General features: G+C 41.8%; 1 protein-coding gene across 1 annotated transcript in view; it reads left to right on the top strand.

Moving 5' to 3' along the window:
• Nucleotides 1–6,750: 6,750 nt before the first annotated feature.
• The window catches only part of PYGB (glycogen phosphorylase B), a 90,008-nt gene continuing 77,543 nt past the window's right edge, over nt 6,751–19,215 (top strand). The window contains 3 exon segments of the mRNA XM_090285016.1: nt 6,751–6,831; nt 7,069–7,147; nt 9,421–9,524. Coding sequence (XP_090141142.1) covers nt 6,751–6,831; nt 7,069–7,147; nt 9,421–9,524 — 264 coding nt within the window.

Consider the following 19,215-nt stretch of genomic DNA (forward strand, 5'->3'; position numbering starts at 1 on the left):
TCCATTGATCTATATGTCTGTTTTTATGCCGGTACCAGACTGTTTTGATTACCATGGCCTTGTAGTATAGTTTGATATCAGGTATTGTGATTCCTCCTGCTGTGTTCTTCCTCAAAATTGCTGTGGCTATTCGGGCTCTTTTTTGGTTCCATATAAATTTTTGAAGTATTTGTTCTAGGTCTGTGAAATATGTTGTTGGTATTTTAATAGGGATTGCATTGAATCTATAAATTGCTTTGGGTAGTATGGACATTTTAATGATGTTGATTCTTCCCATCCATGAGCATGGTATATGCTTCCATTTATTTGTATTTTCTTTAATTTCTTTCTCAGTGTTATGTAGTTTTCTGTGTACAGGTCCTTTACCTCTTTGTTTAAGTTTATTCCTAGGTATTTTATTTTTCTTGTTGCTATGGTAAATGGGATTTTTCTTTCAGTTTCTATCTCTGAGTTTTTATTGTTGGTGTATAAAAATGCCTTCGATTTCTTAATATTGACTTTGTATCCTGCTATTTTGACGAATTCACTTATTAGGTTGAGTAGTTTTTTTGTGGAGTCTAAAGGATTTTCTATGTACACTATCATGTCATCTGCAAATAATGACAGTTTTACTTCCTCTTTTCCAATTTAGATGCCTTTTATTTCTCTTTCTTGTCTGATTTCTGTGGCTAGAACTTCCAAGACTATGTTGAATTGGAGTGGAGAGAGCGGGCATCTTTGTCTTGTTCCTGATCTCAGGGGGAATGCTCTCAGTTTTTGCTCATTGAATATGATGTTGGCTTCAGGTTTCTCATATATGGCCTTTATTATGTTGAGGTATGCTCCCTCTATTCCCATTTTGCTGAGAGTTTTAATCATAAATGGGTGTTGTACTTTATCAAATGCTTTTTCCGCATCTATTGATATGATCTTGTGGTTTTTGTCTTTCATTTTGTTTATGTGGTGTATCACGTTTATTGATTTGCGAATATTAAACCATCCTTGCATCACTGGGATGAATCGTACTTGATCGTGGTGTATGATCTTTCTAATGTGTTGCTGGATCCGGTTTGCCAATATTTTGTTGAGGATTTTAGCATCTATGTTCATCAGCGATATTGATCTGTAGTTTTCTTTCTTTGTTGTGTCTTGACCTGGTTTTGGGATTAGCGTTATACTGCCTTCATAGAACGAGTTTGGGAGTCTTCCCTCTTCTTGTATCTTTTGGAATAGTATGAGGAGGATAGGAGTTAGTTCTTTCCTAAATGTTTTGTAGAATTCACTTGTGAAGCCATCCAGTCCTGGGCTTTTGTGTGCTGGGAGTTTTTTGATTACTGTTTCAATTTCACTGACTGTTATTGGTCTATTCAGACTTTCTGCTTCTTCTTGATTCAGTTTGGGAATACTATAGTTTTCCAGGAATCTGTCCATTTCCTCTAGGTTGTCAAATTTCTTGCCATACAGTTGTTCGTAATAATTTCTTATAATTCTTTGTATTTCTGTTGTATCAGTTGTAATTTCTCCTCTTTCATTTCTGATTTTATTTATTTGGGTTCTCTCTCTTTTTTTCTTGATCAGCCTGGCTAAAGGCTTGTCGATTTTGTTTATCTTTTCAAAGAACCAGCTCCTACTTTTGTTGATCTTTTGAATTGTTACTTTAGACTCTATGTCATTTAATTCTGCTCTGATCTTGATGATTTCCTTCCTTCTACTTGATCTGGGTTTTGCTTGTTGTTCTTCCTCTAGTTCTTGTAGCTGTAGGGTTAAATTTTTTATTACAGTTTCTTCTAGCTTTTTTAGGTAGGCTTGTATTGCTATGAACTTTCCTCTTAAGACTGCTTTCGCTGTATCCCATAGGTTTTGGGTTGTTGTGTGTTCATTATCATTGGTTTCCAGGAACTTTTTTATTTCTTCCTTGATGTCATTGTTAACCCATTCATTATTTAATAGCATGTTATTCATTCTCCATGAGTTTGAATGTTTTTGAGTATTTTCCTTGAGGTTGATTTCCAATTTTAAGCTATTGTGATCTGAGAAGATGCTTGATATAATTTCAATTTTCTTGAATTTTTGAGGCTTGTTTTGTGTCCTACTATGTGGTCTATCTTTGAAAATGTTCCATGTGCACTTGAGAAATATGTATATTTTGTTTCTTTGGGTCGAAAACTTCTATATATATCGACTAAGTCCATTCGATCTTAAGTGTTGTTCAGTGCCTCAATATCTTTGGTGTTTCTTTGCTTTGAAGATCTGTCCATTGTTGACAATGGGGTGTTAAAGTCCCCTACGATGAGTGTGTTGCTGTCTATATCTTTCTTGGAGTCTTTCAAAATGTTCCTTATATAAATGGGTGCTCCTAAGTTGGGTGCATATATATTTATAAGGGTTATATCTTCTTAATGGATTTTTCCCTTAAGTATTATAAAATGCCCTTCTTTGTCTCTTTTTATGGACTTTGCTGTGAAATCTGTGTTGTCTGATATAAGTATTGGTACCCCGGCTTTTTTTTCATGTCCATTTGCTTGAAATACTTTTTTCCATCCCTTTACTTTCAGTCTGTGTAGATCTTTTGTTCTAAGGTGTGTCTCTTGTAGACAGCATATATGTGGCTCGTTCTTTCTAATCCATTCAGCTACCCTATATCTTTTAATTGGAGCGTTTAATCCATTTACGTTTAACGTTATTACCGATAAGTACTTATTCATTGTCATTTTCCCCCTTTGTACTCGTGTTCTTCTCTGTCTCTCTCTGTTTCTTTATCTTCTTAGAGCAGACCCTTTAGCATCTCTTGCATTGCTGGTTTGGTGGAGATGTATTCTTTTAGTCTTCCTTTGTCTGAGAAACTCCTTATTTCGCCTTCCATTTTGAATGAGAGCCTTGCTGGGTAGAGTATTCTTGGTTGTAGGTCTTTGTTTTTCATTGCTTGGAATATTTTTTGCCATTCCCTTCGGGCTTGTAGTGTTTCTGCTGAGAAATCTGAGGATAGCCTTATTGGAGCTCCCTTGTATGTTATTAGTTGTTTCTCTCTTGCTTCTTTTAAGATTCTCTCTTTGTCTTTGAATGTTGCCATTTTAATTATGATGTGTCTTGAGGTCGGCCTGTTGGGGTTCATCTTCATTTGGACCCTTTGTGCTTCCTGGAATTGCGTGACTCTTTCTCTCCTCATATGAGGGAAGTTTTCTGTTATTAGTTTTTCAAAGAGGTTTTCTATCGCTTGCTCTTCTTCTTCTCCTTCTGGAATTCCAATGATACGGATATTATTACGTTTCATGTTGTCCTGCAGCTGTCTTAGAACCTCTTCAGTCTTGTTCAGTCTTTTTTCATTTTGTTGCATTGTCTGGGAGTTTTTGTGTACGTTGTCCTCCAGCTCGCTGATCCGATCTTCTGCTTCCTTTAGCCTGCTTTTAATTCCTTCTACTGTGTTCTTCAATTCAGACATCGTATTCTTCATTTCCTCCTGGCTTTTATTGATAGCTTCCATGTCCTTTTTGATGCTGGTATAATTCTCAGTAAGTTCCTTATAGTTCTTCTGGAGTTCACTGTAGCTTTTCTGGAGTTCTTTGTAGTTTCCGCTGAGCTCATTTAGCTTCTCCATAATCCATGTTTTAAACTCCGTATCTGATATTTTGCTCCCCTCTATTTCATTTAGCACTCTTTCTGGGGATTCTACCTTTCCTTTTGATGGGGGATTGTTTCTCTGTCTCCCCATTTTTGTGATTCCTTTTGTTTGTTGGTGCTTCTTAGAATGATCTGTTCTTCCTGTATCTGCCTCTGGTAGCATCAGATCATGTACCAGACTGGCCCTAGGCAGCCTATTGGAGACTTCCAGTGATCTACTGCGTTTGTCTCTCTTCTTTAGTTGTTACTATACTCAATCTGTGGTTGGCCGTCAGTCTTAAGGACCGTGGGTGTGGCAACTTAATTCCTGTATGCAAGGCTTTTATTTCCCCTTAATATGACGCCACTTGGAGGGGAATGGTCTGTCTGCTGTACTGGGGCTGAGTCAGCACTGGCTTGTCCTGGGAGGGGGTTAGTGTAGCTTCCACTTACTCCTCTGCCCTCCTGGATCTCCGTCTGTGTTGTCCTTGATGATATTTCTTTAATCTGTCTGGTTGTATTTCAGCTACTTTTTGGTGGATCTGTTTCTCTTGTTAGTTGATTGAGAGTCTCTCTGCCCACCTTGTCTTGAGATCTTTTGTGAGGGTGCTGCTAAAACATAATCACACAACCCAGGCAAGAAACCCACACCCTCCAATGTCTCCCCAAAATACAATCCCACTATAGGCTGCAAATGAGCCCGTGTTAATATACTTGTGGAGATACTGGGACTCTTATTTCGTAGGAGAAACAGAAAGGAGTTGTTTTAAATGAAGGAAGTGTAATTTTTGAGCTGGAAGTTGATAGAGTATTAATATTAGCAATTGGGATCAAGGTTATGTAAGAGAGCAATTAACACTTACACTGTATGTTTGAAAAGGAGGGGAGGGTTACAGTGTGGAGTGAGAAAGTGGAAGTGTATAGTATTAGGATTATATAGTCGGTATATACTATATGATTAGCGTGGGAGGTAGGATAGACACAACAGACATCCAGGTAGACAGACAGCCAGAAATTGAAAGAGAGGGCTGGGGTGGTTAGAAGGTAGGAAATAGATTGAGAGAGAATTTTTTAAGAATAAGAATACAGAGTAGAAAATAACAAGACAGGAAGGGAAAGAGGAAAGAGAGAGAGAAAGTAGAGAAGAGAAGGGTAGGAGAGAGAACGAAAGAAGGAGGGGAGGTAGAAGAGAGGGGACTGGATTAAAATTCTTTTTTAAATTATGTATTATAAAAAAGATTAGGAGATTAAAACATGATATAAAGTTGCAAGATAGAGAGAAAGGGTGAACATAGAGAGAGAGGAATAGGAGCTAGAAAAGCAAGAGGGTTTGGGAGGAAAAGAGCTCAGAGGAGGGAAGGAAATCAGGAGGAAGAGGAGATATTAGGGAGGGGAGGATTGAAATTGAAGAGTTGACAAAAGATAGGATGAAGGAGAGAAATACAAGAGGTAGAGAAAGAAGTGAGGGGATGGGGTAGAAAAAGAGAAGGAGTAAGAATGGGAGAGTAAAGGGAGAGGGGGATAGATTAGAATTATAATTTGAATATTAAGAGATTAGAATATAAAGTGGAATATGAAGAGAGAGAGAATATGTATAGGGAGAGAAGGAAAATGAGAACAAGAGATGAAAGAAAAACGAATGTAGGCTGAAGGGGGACAAAATAAAGAAAGAAATTTAATAAAGTTGAAAGTGCGTAGCGCAGAGAAAGGAGAGGGTGAAAAAGGGAGAGAACTTAAAATTATAAAATTAACTGAGAATAGGATGAAGGGGAGACATGCTAAGGGAGAGAAGGGAGGGAAGAGGAGGGAAGAAAAGGAGAGAGAATAAGAAGGGACTGACGGTAGGGGTAGTTAGTGAGAGAGTGAGAGATAAAAGAATGAGGATTTTAACTCAATTCAACTTTTATGCACAGTCTCTGGGTGTTTTTGGTTTGTTTGTTTTTTGGTTTTTCCTTGCTTCCTTCCTGAGTCCGCTCCTATTCAAAATTCCATGAGTTTCAAATCTTTTCTGGTTGGTTGGCTGGCTGTGGGAGGGTTCTTCTTGATTCTGGGATTGCTAGTCTTTTTTTCATGGGCCTACCACCGCTGTGCTCTGAGCTGCATTTAGTTGTCCCCTCCTGAGGCAGCCTCAGCCCTCTTCAGGCTTGTCCAGCTACTCCTTCCCTCTGTTGGTCCAGCCTGTGCCTGCCAGCAATTCCCGCCCTGCTTCCAGTCCTGTCTCTATTCCCGGGCTACAGCTTCTGCTCTCTTCCCTGTCTATATGCCTGCACACCCTATCTCTCTCCCTGTCTCAAGATCGTCCTTTTTTTCTGCAGGACTCTGGCACAGTCGGTCAAAGTGCCAGGCCCAGTGGCCCTTTCCTGCCTAGGGCCTCTCCCCTAGTCTGGAGCTTTGCAGTGGCTTTCCTGCGTGTGCTCTTCTCCTTGCCCCAAAACTTTCTCTATTCCAAGCTACAGCTTCCGCTGGCTTCCCTGTCTATCGGCCTGTGCACTCTATCTTTCTTCCCGCCACAGCACCGTCCCTTTGTTCTGTGGGATTCTAGTGTGGTCGGTCAGCGCAGCACTCTCCTTCCCCGGAGCTCTCTGCCAGTCTGGAGCTCCGCAGCAGCCCTTCCCTGCGGCCCCTTCTCCCTGCCCTAAAACCGTCTCCCCTCCAGAACCTCCGCCTCAGCTCTCTTCCCTACTTACATGCCCTGTGCGTCCTATTTCCCTCCTAGCCCCAGACCGGCCTTTTGTTCTGTGGGATTCTAGCGCAACTAAAGAGCAAACACTGGTTTTAAGAACGCAGTTCTCCCCCGGTCCGGAGTTCCGCAGCAGCTTTTCTGTGCTGCCCTTCTCCTTGCCCCAAAACTGCTCCTTTGTTCTGTAGGGCCCTAGCGCTAGTGCTGGGCTCGCCCGGAGTGCCGAGCTTTCGGTCGGAGGTTGCAGCTGAAGATGTTTCCCTCTAGACTCAGATCACACAGTTTCTCCCAGTCCTGGTTGTTCACTGTTCTCTCCCTCCTCTGGCTTTTTCGGCCAAATCCTCTCCCTAACTCCCTACAAGAATTCACTCCCGGCTAGTGAGCTCTCCGGCTTGATACTGCAAACGCACGGAGTCTCAGAATGACTCAGCCTGCAGTTTGTGATAAACCCCTCCACCCCGCTCCACGCTGCTCCCACGATCTCCTCCTTGTTCATGTTATCAGATATCCACACTCACTCAGTCACTCACTCCTCTCCGCCTTTGTTCCTGAATTCTGTCCTTAACAGGAGCGAGGTGAGACCACTGTCCCTACTCTGCGGCCATCTTCAACTCCCCTCCCGGAAGCTTTTTATATATCTAGAAACTTTCATTTTCATGCAGTAAATAACATCAGGTTTTTGACACTGGATATTCAAGTCTAAGAGAAAGCAGACTCTAACCTTTGCTATAAGCGCACAGAATTTAATTATCTTTCCACCTGGTGGAGAATAATATGTAATATTAAAATATTACCTCTTTTTTTATTCATAGTTGGGGTTGGATTTTGAAAAACTGGAAGAAATAGAAGAGGATGCTGGCCTGGGGAACGGAGGCTTGGGGAGACTGGCACGTAATCCCAAGCACCTGTGTAGGACAAGGTGTTTCTGACATGGTGCCTTACCAATGATCACATGGTGAGGCCAAGGTCAGCCATGTTCCTGACACTGTTCTGGCAGGGTAAATCGGTCCCTCAGAGTGGATGGGAAAGTGTGTTCTTCCGGTCAAAATCTTTGCCACTGGTAGGGAAAAAATGCAAGTTTTGCGTTCTTTTTCACACCAGGGGCACTTCATAAAGATCATGAACAGCAGGCTTGCTGATGTTGGGTGACTGGTGCTGTGAGGAGATTTCAATATACCAATCACTCTCTGCAATCCAAAAGCCAGTAAGTGGGAGAAAGATAGATGGATAGAAACACATATACACATAGCTTACAGCATTTCAAGCTCTTCCTTTACTACAGCACACAGATTGTCCTGAAATAATGGAGCTGTTCCTTTGGGCATGTTGCTCCCTTGGTACTGCATGTGAGAGCATACTCAGGTTTTTTTTTTTTTCTGTTTTAATTATTTTTGCAAGTGTTTTGGGGGAACAAGAGCTGGGTTAAGAACACAAAAGTGGAAATAGCATTTAGACTGAGATTGGATTTTAATGTGCACATCAAAGCGCTTGAGCATAGTGTTTCTAGGGCAAAGATGAGTTAGATTTTGTGCTACTCTTGTGTTGTGGGGTTGGGGGGAGGGTGGGCTCAGGCCCCTGCCACTTGGTGTCATAGCCCCCTTTGCAAGTTGTCATTTTGTAAAGGGAGAAAATGCCCTAAAATTTATTGAGGGAGGGGTGCATGTGTTTATATTTTTAAATTTTATAGTAAATTCTTCACAAATTATAAAGGCAACATATTTTTATCTCAAACAAAACAACACATGGATCTATATAAGGAAACAATTGGCAGGGCCTGCCCACCTCCACCCCTTAGTGTGAAAAGCCCATGTGGGTCCTGTGCACCCTGCTTTCCAGGGAAGGGCTCTGTTTTAGTGTATGAAGGTGAGATCATACCAGACAATGAAGCCAGACCTTACTTCCCCCTGCAGCCGCCCACACTGGGAGCCCCAGTGTCCTCAAGGATTTCAGTCTACTCCTGTCCCCTTCACCCTGATGGCATTTTGTTGATCATAGTAAAAAACAGAACCCATTTTTCAAACTCAAAGGAAGCTCCAGACCCTTTGATGTCCTTCACTGGAGTAACTGCCTAACTTCCCTTCTTACCCCAAAGCTGAGGACTGTTAGCTAGGTGGTCCTACCCCTTGCATTTTGCAGTCCATTTTCATCCTGAACATTCTCAGGGCTTCCTAGTCAGGTTCATGTTGACTTTGCAGTCACCTGTCTTGCCAGTTCTGTGGTGCCACTGTTCTTTCTTGTGGGCTTCTGTGATGGCACTTCTCTTTTGGGCTTCTCTGGTTCCACCAACTCTTGTTACTTGTGTAGATTTTGGGAAGCCCCAGTTTGATATATATAGCTTGATAGGTCTTCTGTCCCTCCTGCAAGAATGATTTTCTCAAAACAAGAGCCCAGATCTTACATTTTTGGGTCTTCCTTATTCCTCTTCTTCAGTAAGGAGCCTGATATCCCGTGATCTGTGCATGTTTGGTGAATTAAGCATGTATTTTATTTGCTTGGTGTTTTGTGTAGTTTTCTTTTTTCTTTTTTTTAACCCTGAAGGTTAATAAGGCTCTGGATCTTTATTTAAAACATTGTGCTTTCTTTTCCCTAAGACATTCTGATTGGAACAAAGGGCTGATTTGGTGACATGCTGCTCCAGCCACCTCTTAGATACCCTGGTGACACTTTGGCACTTGGGTATTTGGTATTGTATACAGTGAAATGTCCTCTTCCAGCTCCTGTTTCTGTGCCTCCTCTACTGGCACGTAGAGATATTTTGTGATGTTCCCCTACTGTCCAGACGGGTTGGATTTGAGGTTGATTATGTGGGGAATGAGGAGGCTGTTAGTCCAAGTGACTCTCTAGGAAAAAGTTGGCAGTGGGGCTGAAACATTTAGAGATGCACTGAGTGTGTTCTCTTTCTCCCCTTCCCATCTTCCCACACCCCCAAATCTTCCCCACATTTGTATCTTCTTGGCATCACCCCAGGCTCTCAAGCTGAGGAGAGTTGAGGAGGAAGTACAGTTTTCTTTTTCATGGTACCTGAAGCTGACTGTGGTCACCGCTGAAACACCGATACATCCCAGTGCCTGCTTAACTTAGGTGTCTGGGCCTTGCTTCCAGTGAGCCTTGAACAGGCCGGTTATCTTTATTCAGAAGAAATTCTTTGTGTTTGAAATTTTCAGCCTGCTTCCTTGACTCAAAGGCCACCTTGGGCCTGACAGCATATGGCTATGGAATCCGCTATGAATTTGAGATTTTTAACCAGAAGATTGTCAGTGTCTGGCAGGTGAGTGAGACTTGGTTCCTTCACTCATTTCCAGATTTCATTCACACAAGAAAATATACAGGTGCACTTTCAGTTCAGCTTTTAATATGTTAAACTCCTTCATAGAGAGATTACATGCCAATCTTAGACAAGCAGAGATGGGAGAGGTCAGGGCAATCCTATGAGCTTCATGCCCTTTTCATAGTTTCACATGGGCTTTCAGAGGCTCGTCTCCTGTATTAGCTCATTGCAAGTCTGGTGGGGTGGGGCTCTGAGCCTGCTGGACCTTATGCGAGATATCAGGGGCAGAGGTTGGGGGAAGTTGGTGAGAATACCACAGGCTGCATGCTGGTTTTCTGTTGTATCTCAGTGTAGAGTGAAGGTGCCCACCTCTATGGTTCACTCTCAGAGGGACGATTGACTTGGAGCAGTTAAAAACAGTTATAGTTGGTTTTGTTCCCACATTCAGCCTTATCACTTTGTCTCCCTGACACCAGTGAGAGGGCAGTGTCATGTGGAGTTAGAGGCCAAATCCTGCAGAAGAAAGTGGTTGTCAGGAAGAGTGAACCTCAATTCTAGAGCATCAAACCACAGCTAACTGAGGTAGTCAGGACCACATCAGTGAAGAGTGTAATCTTAAAATGCAGTCTCACCATCGTCCACTAGGTGAGGTCATTGTTTCCCTTCATTCAACATTTCCAAATGGAAGGTGTAACTATTCCATTTGGGTGGAGAATAGTCTTTTTAAATATAATTTGGGGCCAAAAAGTACGTATAAAACAAGGCTATGGTTAGAACTGAAAGTTTTGTAACAAGAGTAGTCTAGTCTTAATGAAATAGGTGATGCCTGGGGTGACAGAAATGCCCTATATCTGGATGGGGTTTGAATCATACAGGAATGCAGTTGTCAGAACTCACCAGTGGTATCCTCAGGATCTATGCATTTCACCATACATATATTAACCTAAAAAATGAACACATGATGAACTGTACTTAACAATGCATGCTTAAGCATTCAGAGAAGGAGTGTATAGATGTCTGCAACTTTGAAATGCATCCAAAAATAAATGGATCAATTGGTGGATATGCAATAAATCCAGTATGATGTTAATATAGAACCTAGGTGGTAGGTGTGTAGGTGTTCACTGCCAATTTTTTTTAACATCTCTGTATGTTTGAAAATGCTCATAATAAAATGTTGGCAAAGGAAATTATGGCTAAAAGTAAAAAAAAAAAAAAAAATCTTAAAAAAGCTTTGTACCCATTGCTTAATTTATAGAAATACCTTAAAAGCAATGCAGCTTTCCTTCTAGTACCTTTGGGATAATTTCACTCACAGTTCTTCATGTGTGTGTCAGATGTACTCCAACCCTTGTACATTTGCTTTTGTTTTTTAAAAAAATGATCATAGATTTTTATTTTCTATTTTGGGGTTTTTTGTTTGTTTTGTTTTTTGTTAAAGCATAGTTAACATACAATACTAGTTTTAGATGTACAACATAGTGATTCAACATTTATATTCCTTACAATGCAGTCATCATAGTAAATCTAGTGACTATCTCTCCATACAAAGTTATTACAATGTTATTGACTATATTTTGTGTGCCATATATTACATCCCCATGACTATATTATAACTGAAGATTATAAAATGACCTTAATTTCCCTTCACCTTTTCACGCAGATCCCCAACACTTCCTCCCTCTGGTAACCATCAGTTTGTTCTCTATATCTCTGAGTTTGTTTTGCTTTTTATTTTATTTTTTTTAATTTTAACTTTATTTATTTATTTATTTTGAGCAGCAAAGCGAGGCATTTATTCAAGAGTCTGCAGAGTTGGGCCAACCAGGAAAATGTGTGTGTGAAGTAGACAAAGAAAACTGGTTTTATACTAATGCAATTAGCTTCCCCTCCCTAACATGATTAACTTCCCCTCCTCTTTCCTTCTCCCCCGTTTCTCCATTACTGGTTAATCAGATTTATAATCTAGCACAATTAACTACTTAACTCAGGGAGTGATTAACTAAGGGTAATCTATTATAGTTATAGGTCTATCCCCAACTTATTTGCAGTTATCTAGCTACATCTTTCCATTTCTCTGTGTTTGGTGATACAATCTTCCTCTTTTTGATGTCATAAATATGTGTGAGGAGCTGCAGAATGTCATTCCCTTGCCCTTTTTCCATGATTCATCTGTAAATTATCTCCTACTAGTTTGAGAATTACTGGCTTGCTTCTTTATCCCTAACAATTCTCCCTGTCTCTTTTGGATAATCGGCTACTCTAATTTGTCCCTTCAAAACTATTGAGAATTTCTCGATTCTCTACCTCATAGCAAGGATTTTCTTCAGCCTCCAGGAAGCGAAGATTATTCTGTTGGTAAATTACTGACATCCGTTTAGTTAGTGCAGCCTCAATTAATCTCTTAACTAAACCTCTGATGCAGGGATAATACAGCAGCCTAAAGCAGTAAGGACACCTGCTACTACAATGAGGGAGGGGAGACAAGAGTTGATGTGATCATTCCTTTCCAACTGCCAAATCAGTTTTCTAACCATCCTGTTATAGGATTGTTGATGCCTGAGTTTTCTGCTAGTTCATTTGCTAGGGTGGTCAGTCTCTGTAAAGCCTTAGTGATAGTCCCATCAGGAGCTATATTATTGGGAATAAAAGTGCAACACTGTCCCCTGAGCATTACACATACACTTCCTTTTTCTGCTAGCATCATATCCAGTGCCATCCTATTCTCCCAGGTCATTCGACTGATGGCATCTAACTGTTGAGCTATTTCTTCCATAACATCCTTGGTATAATTAATAAATCTCTTCTGATTATGATAAATATAGCTTATGCTATCAGCATTCTTATTAATTGTTGATCACAAGAAGAGGAATGACTCAAACCCTACCATTATTTGATTCCTAGCATTAAACTAATATGGAACTCATTTAGGGACCCCACTGGCATCGATACTGATATGAGGATTGAATGACCCACCAGGGGTTGTTGACCTCTTTTTCATCACCATTTTATAGTCAAAATCCCTCCCATCTCCTTGGGGCCTTGTAAGAACCAAAGCCATTTGTATAACTAAGGTACTAGCTACCAGCCATAGCTATAAAAAGGCATCTTGAAAGCTGTCCTCTTCCCCCACCTTCCAACTGTAGGCTCTGGGGACTTTTTTGGGGACCTTACTCTGTAACAATTCCTCCTCTAAGACTTAAGACCCTTTATAGTCTTATAAAGGACAATGGGCGAGGGTCTCATGCTCCTCTAACTGCTTCAAGCTGGACATGGTTGCTCTCCTACATACCCTTGGGCCTAGAAATCCCTAAAAGGGTGGGAGTGAGGAGGGGAGGGAGGCCTTCCTACATGGGGCAGGATTTTGTAGAGTTCAGGTCAGTTGGCTGTCCCGGGGCAGTGGCATGCTCAGTTTCCAAGGACTGGCACTGCTGAACAAACTGGCATTTTTTGTCATATTCTGGGGGCAACAGATTTGGCAACAGGGTTAAAAGGCATAATTAAAACTATAAACACTAGATGACAACAGGCAGGGATTAATGTTTAATGTCGCACATTAAGAAGAAAATTGGCGTCTTTGGCAGAAGGTGTGCAAGGCATGTCACACCTGTTCAAAGCCCTTTTGCTCACTAAACATAGTTTGGGTTGAGGGGAATAGTTTAGGATTTCCCCTTTCTCAGACCTCTGGGCCTTTTCTATCCAAGCTACAGGACAGAAAAAGAGAAACCAGTTTTAAAGTGAAGCCCACAGACTGCCCCACATTTTACCAATTCAACCACACTTAGTTCAGCCAAACCATTGAGTCTCAGGAAGCAGTGATGCAGCTGGGATTCTTAAGTGAGGCCTATATGTACAGACAATTACTCAGGTAATGAGATTATAGCCTTATGTCCTATGCAAACAGAAGAAAGAATACACATGTTAATTCACACAACATAACCCACAAACCAGCTTCTGAATCCGTAAGACTGTGGAGACATCCAGTCACAGGGCTTTTGCTAAAATGATATTTAACAGTGGCAATTTGACAGGTCCTCCTTGCCCTGGCTGGTTTAGCTCAGTGGATTGAGCGTCGGCCTGCGAGCTAAGTGTCGCTGGTTCGATCTTCCAGTCAGGGTACATCAGAGAAGGAAAACTCTGACTCCAAAAAACCTCCGCTGCCTTGCGGCATACCTCTTCAGGGGAAAGGCTAAGGGAGTAAACCCTGACAGAAAATCCGGAGCCGGAGTCCCTAAGGCGGTTTGACGTTGTAGTCAACACCGGCAACTCCTGCGGCGCACCTGAAGCCAAGCTGTATTGACTCCGTCTTTCCCTTGGACCCTTCAGCTGCGAAGAGAGGGGGGGTCTGCTGCATGGGCAACAGCAGACCCTCCATATCACCCTGCCCAGGCTCTGTAGCTTCAGCGTCATCGCAAGATGTCGATTCAACACGGGAGGAGACAGATACGATGTCACTCCCGAGTCGGACTGCACAGCCATTCTCGGCTGTGCAGATAGACTCTTAAGAAGCTACACCATCGTCTCTCGAGACGGACGGCTGCCGCCGCCGCCGCCTTGCTTGAAGATTGAACATTTCTGATGATGTTACAAACCTAGTTTTAACTTCTAAATGAAAACAAACTTTTAAAACAGCTGCACTAGTTTATAGTCTACCGCTGAGCATTGTGATTTTCCTCAAATCATGATTTTTCTCCTTAAAATTGCCCTCCTTGTCATTAAAGGGACTGCACTGAGTCCAGTTTTAATTTAGTCTGTTCTTTGCATAAACACAAGAGCAGCAATTGATCACAAATAATCTTTAAGTCTGTTTTGCTGGAACTCACACGAGGAACCTTCAGGTTGACCTTCAGTCTGTTCTCTAGGCACAGAAGCTGAGAAACACACCTGCCATCTGGCCTTGCCTGTAAAACTCCTGCTTTTTACAAGTCCTTCAGGTTTTCTATTGTGTCTTAAGGTTTCTTCTAGCTTTCTATCAGGAAAGAAACCTTTGTTTCTTCCCTAGAAAGATTACCACGAACTGCACAACCAACCGGGGTATCAGGCTTTTTCCTCCTAAGCTTTCATTATCCTTGAAAGTCAACTCCCATTCCTCAGGGCTTTCTGGTAACAACCAGAGTCTAGGCATGCCTCCTTCAGGCATGACATCCCAGTCAAAGCCTTGGCTGTTAAAACCATTATTAGCAACTGGTATTATTAGTTTTATGCAAAGGAACCTTATGTCATTTCTTCTTTAGAATGCCAAATACTGGAGGGATCAGGTAGGGAGGAAAATATAAAGGCATGAAGGAAAATTTTTGTCCTTCAAAATTGCATTTCCATGCAGAATACCTTCCATTACTAAAACCATACAATTTCTTTTCAAAACCTTTATAAACTTCTAACAAACCTTTTTTATTTTTATGCCTTACACTTTCACTGGTTCCCTTTCTTTCATGTGAAGTTTTAACTTTCCCTGGGAAATTTCAATTTTTCATTTCAGAGCACAAACAGAGCAATAACTCAAAGCACAGGTAGTTAGGCCCTCTCTCTCTTCAGTATATCCGCGTCCTTCTAGAGAGACATGCCCTTGGCAGAGGCATGTTCATTTGCCCAGGCTGGAGCACCCAGCAGCCTGCATGACCCTTCTGGGGTCCTGGGTGGCAAAAGGAATTTTCACCAACCAGTTTACAGATGAACTTTCCTAAGTCTCATTGGTCAAAAACAGATACAGAACGAACCAAAATATGCTTTTATAAAATCAGAACTCGAGCAGCTGAGGTTTCCTTTTCCCAGGTTTAAAACTTCCATAACTACTTCCTTTTTATCATTACAACTTTCCACAGACCTTCTGCAACATTCACATGCTTTCTAAATACCCTTTACGTCTTTAGATTTAACCAAAATATGCTTCCAATTCTTGTTCTTTTCCACACAGTGAAAGACTATACTCACACTCAGTATCTGGTAGCTAATAGTTCCTAGATTTGCAGAGATATCCTGCAGCTTTAAACAAACTTGTGCTTCTCTTCCTCTCATAACATACACTTTCTGAGCTTTCCTGAGGAGTTTTTCAATTGTTCTATCTGGCCCATTCATCTACCTTCTGCAATTTCTTACAAATATCTGGCCAGCTTCTGTTACAAACATGATTTTTAAAAGTCCTTGCCCTACAACAGCCTCTGGATTTAGGCAAGAATACTTTCTCATCTGGTCCCTGAGCTTCTGTAGGAATGTTGATGGAGTTTCATCTCTTTCTTGCTGTATCTCCAATGCCTTGGAAACATTCTGTGCTTGGGTGATGGACTCCTTGATTCCCCTGATGATGAGGTTCCTAAGGTCTCTCATCTGAGCCCTATCCTCTGGCCTGTTATTATCCCATTAATGGTCTATATTGGGAAACTTCTGTTAGGCCAGGACAATTCCCTGACCAGGAGGATGTTCCCTTTCCCATATCCTCATAGCAGCCCCTCTGATCATTTCCCTCTCTTCCCCACTGAAGATGTCTGGTATAGACATTAATTCCATCCACATGTATATGCTGGATCCAAGGAACTGATCTAATTGTCCTGCCAATCCAAAGGGTCCTCTACCAAGCACTTCATGTCATGCTGAAGTTTCTAACTTCAGTGCTTGCTAAAGGAGCACTTGACATATCCAATTTGTCCTGGAACCATGGAGACCTCCCTAAGGGGAAACATCAGCTGCTCTGAGGCAATGGGAAAGTTCATCAGGTCTTGCTTACATTGTTCTCATTCTTTTCTTAATCTAGAGTAAGTTCCTGCCAATGTTGTGGGTGCTGTGGGCACGGTTACCAGTTGGGAACCTGTCAGGTGTCCCTGGCCCGATCTGTCTGTACTGTCTGTCTGTGGTGCCTGTGCCCAATTGGCCACCTGCTGACTAGGGTCATAAGGCGGTGGGAGACAGGACAGGAGATCTCAGGCTTTATCTTCTTTCTCTTTTACGGGGAAGAGACCTGTAGTCCTGCTGATAGATTGTAACCAGCAGAGAGCATATTCCTTCTCTTCCGTAGAAGCTGATGCCTGATAAGTCACATATAAGATCAGGGCTTGACAAACCCAAGTTTCATCAGAACCAAATTGGGGCCAGAAAACAGACATTAAACCCTGGCTTGTGTGATTCAGTGGATTGAGTACCAGCCTGTGAACCAAAGGGTCGCTGGTTTGATTCCCAGTCGGGTTATATGCTTGGGTTGTGGACCAAAAAAGATAGCAATATTTTACCATTTTCTGTGTTTTTCTTATTCTGGATCTAGGGATCTTCTCCCCAATGCTCTAATATTTTCCCTAATTCTTTAGTTTCCCTAGGCTTAGAATTTTTATTTCCCATCCTCAGTCGATTCCTGTGGCTGTGGTTGAATCTGATTGTGTCCTCAACCCCCACTTACTGGAGATTTCTTGAACACAAACCCGTGAGCTCAACCCCCTATACTGGAAGTTTCTTGTATAAAGACCCCAAATACTCAACCCCCTTTACTGGAGAATTCTTGTATACAGAAATGCGATGAGCTCAACCTCCCATACTGGAGGTTTCTCACCCACGGCCTGTAAACTCATCCCCTTATTGGAGGTTTCTTGTCCACGCCTTGTGTGCTCAACCCCCCATACTGGAGATTTCTTGCACACAAACCTGTGAGCTCAACCCCCCACTCACAGCCCTCAGTCACACACACACATTCAATCTCAGAGGATGACCAACCACCAAGGTAGTAATTAACCCAATTTTCTTACCTTGGTCCGTTCACGAGGTTGCCTGGTTACTGTGGTGCTTGCTTTTGTTTCCCCCCTGTGTTAGTTCTATTGCTGTCCCAACAAGAAGTCTTGGGTCCGTTTCTGGACACTGTGGGGAGAGTGGGCCCTGGGTCAAGCGGGCCACCCAAAAGTGGGTAGGACGTGTCTCTCTGCCTCATCTCAGAGCCCATTCCTGCACACAGGCGGAGGATCCCAGACAAGCCCCCAAATTGTGATAAATGCTCACAATAAAAAACTGGGACACAGGTCTTGAGCACCAAAGCAAGGCATTTATTCACAAGTCTGCAGAGTTGGGCACACTACCAGCCAGGAGAATGTGCATCAGTTTGTTTTGCTTTTTAGACTTCACATATAAGTGAAATGTTGTATTTGTCTTTCTCTGTCTCACCTGTTCATGTAACATAATACCCTCAAAGTTGATCTATATTGTTGCAAATGGCAAGATCTCATTCTGTATTATTACTGAATAATATTCCATGTGTATGTCACATAATCTTTATCCATTTGTTTATCTTTGGGTACCTAGATTACTTTCGTATCTTGGCAACTGTGAATAATGCTGAGGTGAACATAGGGATGTGTATAACTTTTTGAATCAGTGTCTTCATATTCTTTGGATACACAGAAGTAGAATTGCTGGGTCATATGTTAGTTCAATGTTTAATTTTTTGAGGAACCTCCAGTACTGTTTTTCATAGTGGCTGCACCAATTTACACATGTATTCTTTGACCCATTTTAGCTAGCTGTTTTACAGTTAAGGTAATGTGTGTGTGTTTATCTTATCTCCCTGGTGTTATGGTTGTAAGCAGGAAGGGCTTTTGGGTTTTTTTGTTTGATCTTCTGGTTTCTCATTCCTGTACCTTTTTTCATTTTGTGTAACAGTTGAAGAGCAGTCCTAGGATTATAGGTGAGTGACAGAGTTGCCCTCCTCTCACCCTGTTCTCATGGTAGCAAGTCAGTTAGAATGGTTTTTAGTTGAGTTTAGCTTTAGCAGAACTAAGTGTGAGCAGTGGTCATAGCACCACTGTGGCCAACAGGTAACCTGCCTGTTAAGGAGGGTCACTTCAGAGGGGAGACTTCAGTGCCTCTTGTATTTGGGAAGGTGCTGCTTCTACAGAACACTACTGTGTGGGAAATGGCCAGGTTGTGGTGTTGAAGAATCTCAGTAGTGTGCAAGGACATGCTGCCAGGTCAAAAGAAAGGACTGGTCCTTTGATGAATATCTGCCTACACAGACAGAGGCATCTTGCCAGGAGTGTTATGGAGAGGTGCATATTAAAGCAGTGACCTCATTCATGTCACCTTTCTAAAATCATAACCCAGAGGCTCTCTTTAGTGACTTTTTACTTCTGTGTAAGGACCATTAAAAAAACAAACATCAGCCCTGGTCAGGTGGCTCAGTTAATTGGAGAGTAATTCCCTATACCAAAAAAGGTTGCAGGTTCGATTCCCTCTCAGGACACATACCCAGGTTGTAGGTTTGATCCCTGGTCGGAACGTGTATGGGAGGCAACTGATTGATGTTTCTTTCTCACATCAATGCCTCCCCAACCACCCACCTCTTTCTCCCTGCCTCTCTCTAAAATCAGTACAAAGCATCCTCAGGTAAGGATTTAAAATATTAAAAAACAAAAACAAAAACAAAACCCTCAAAGTAACATACATAGATAGGGTTGTTTGTTCAATTTGAAGGGGAAAAATGATTTCATTTAAATTTTAGTTAATTTAGATTCATGATTCTTTATGTTCTGCCCTACCAAATGAATTTATCTCATTGCTTGCAAGCAGAATAAATTCCACAGGGAGTACCCCCACCAGTCAAAAGTGAGAGTCTGTGAGACTACTTTTAACTTTATTTGTTGGAGTGGCTCTTGCATATTTACTGACTTTGGATGCCACTGGGTGCAGTTTTTGGAAAATAAGCAGACAGGAAGGTGCTTCC

Source organism: Furipterus horrens, unplaced genomic scaffold (assembly GCF_987537825.1).
Source record: "Furipterus horrens unplaced genomic scaffold, mFurHor1.1.pri manual_scaffold_8, whole genome shotgun sequence".
NCBI classification, from domain to species: Eukaryota; Metazoa; Chordata; class Mammalia; order Chiroptera; family Furipteridae; genus Furipterus; species Furipterus horrens.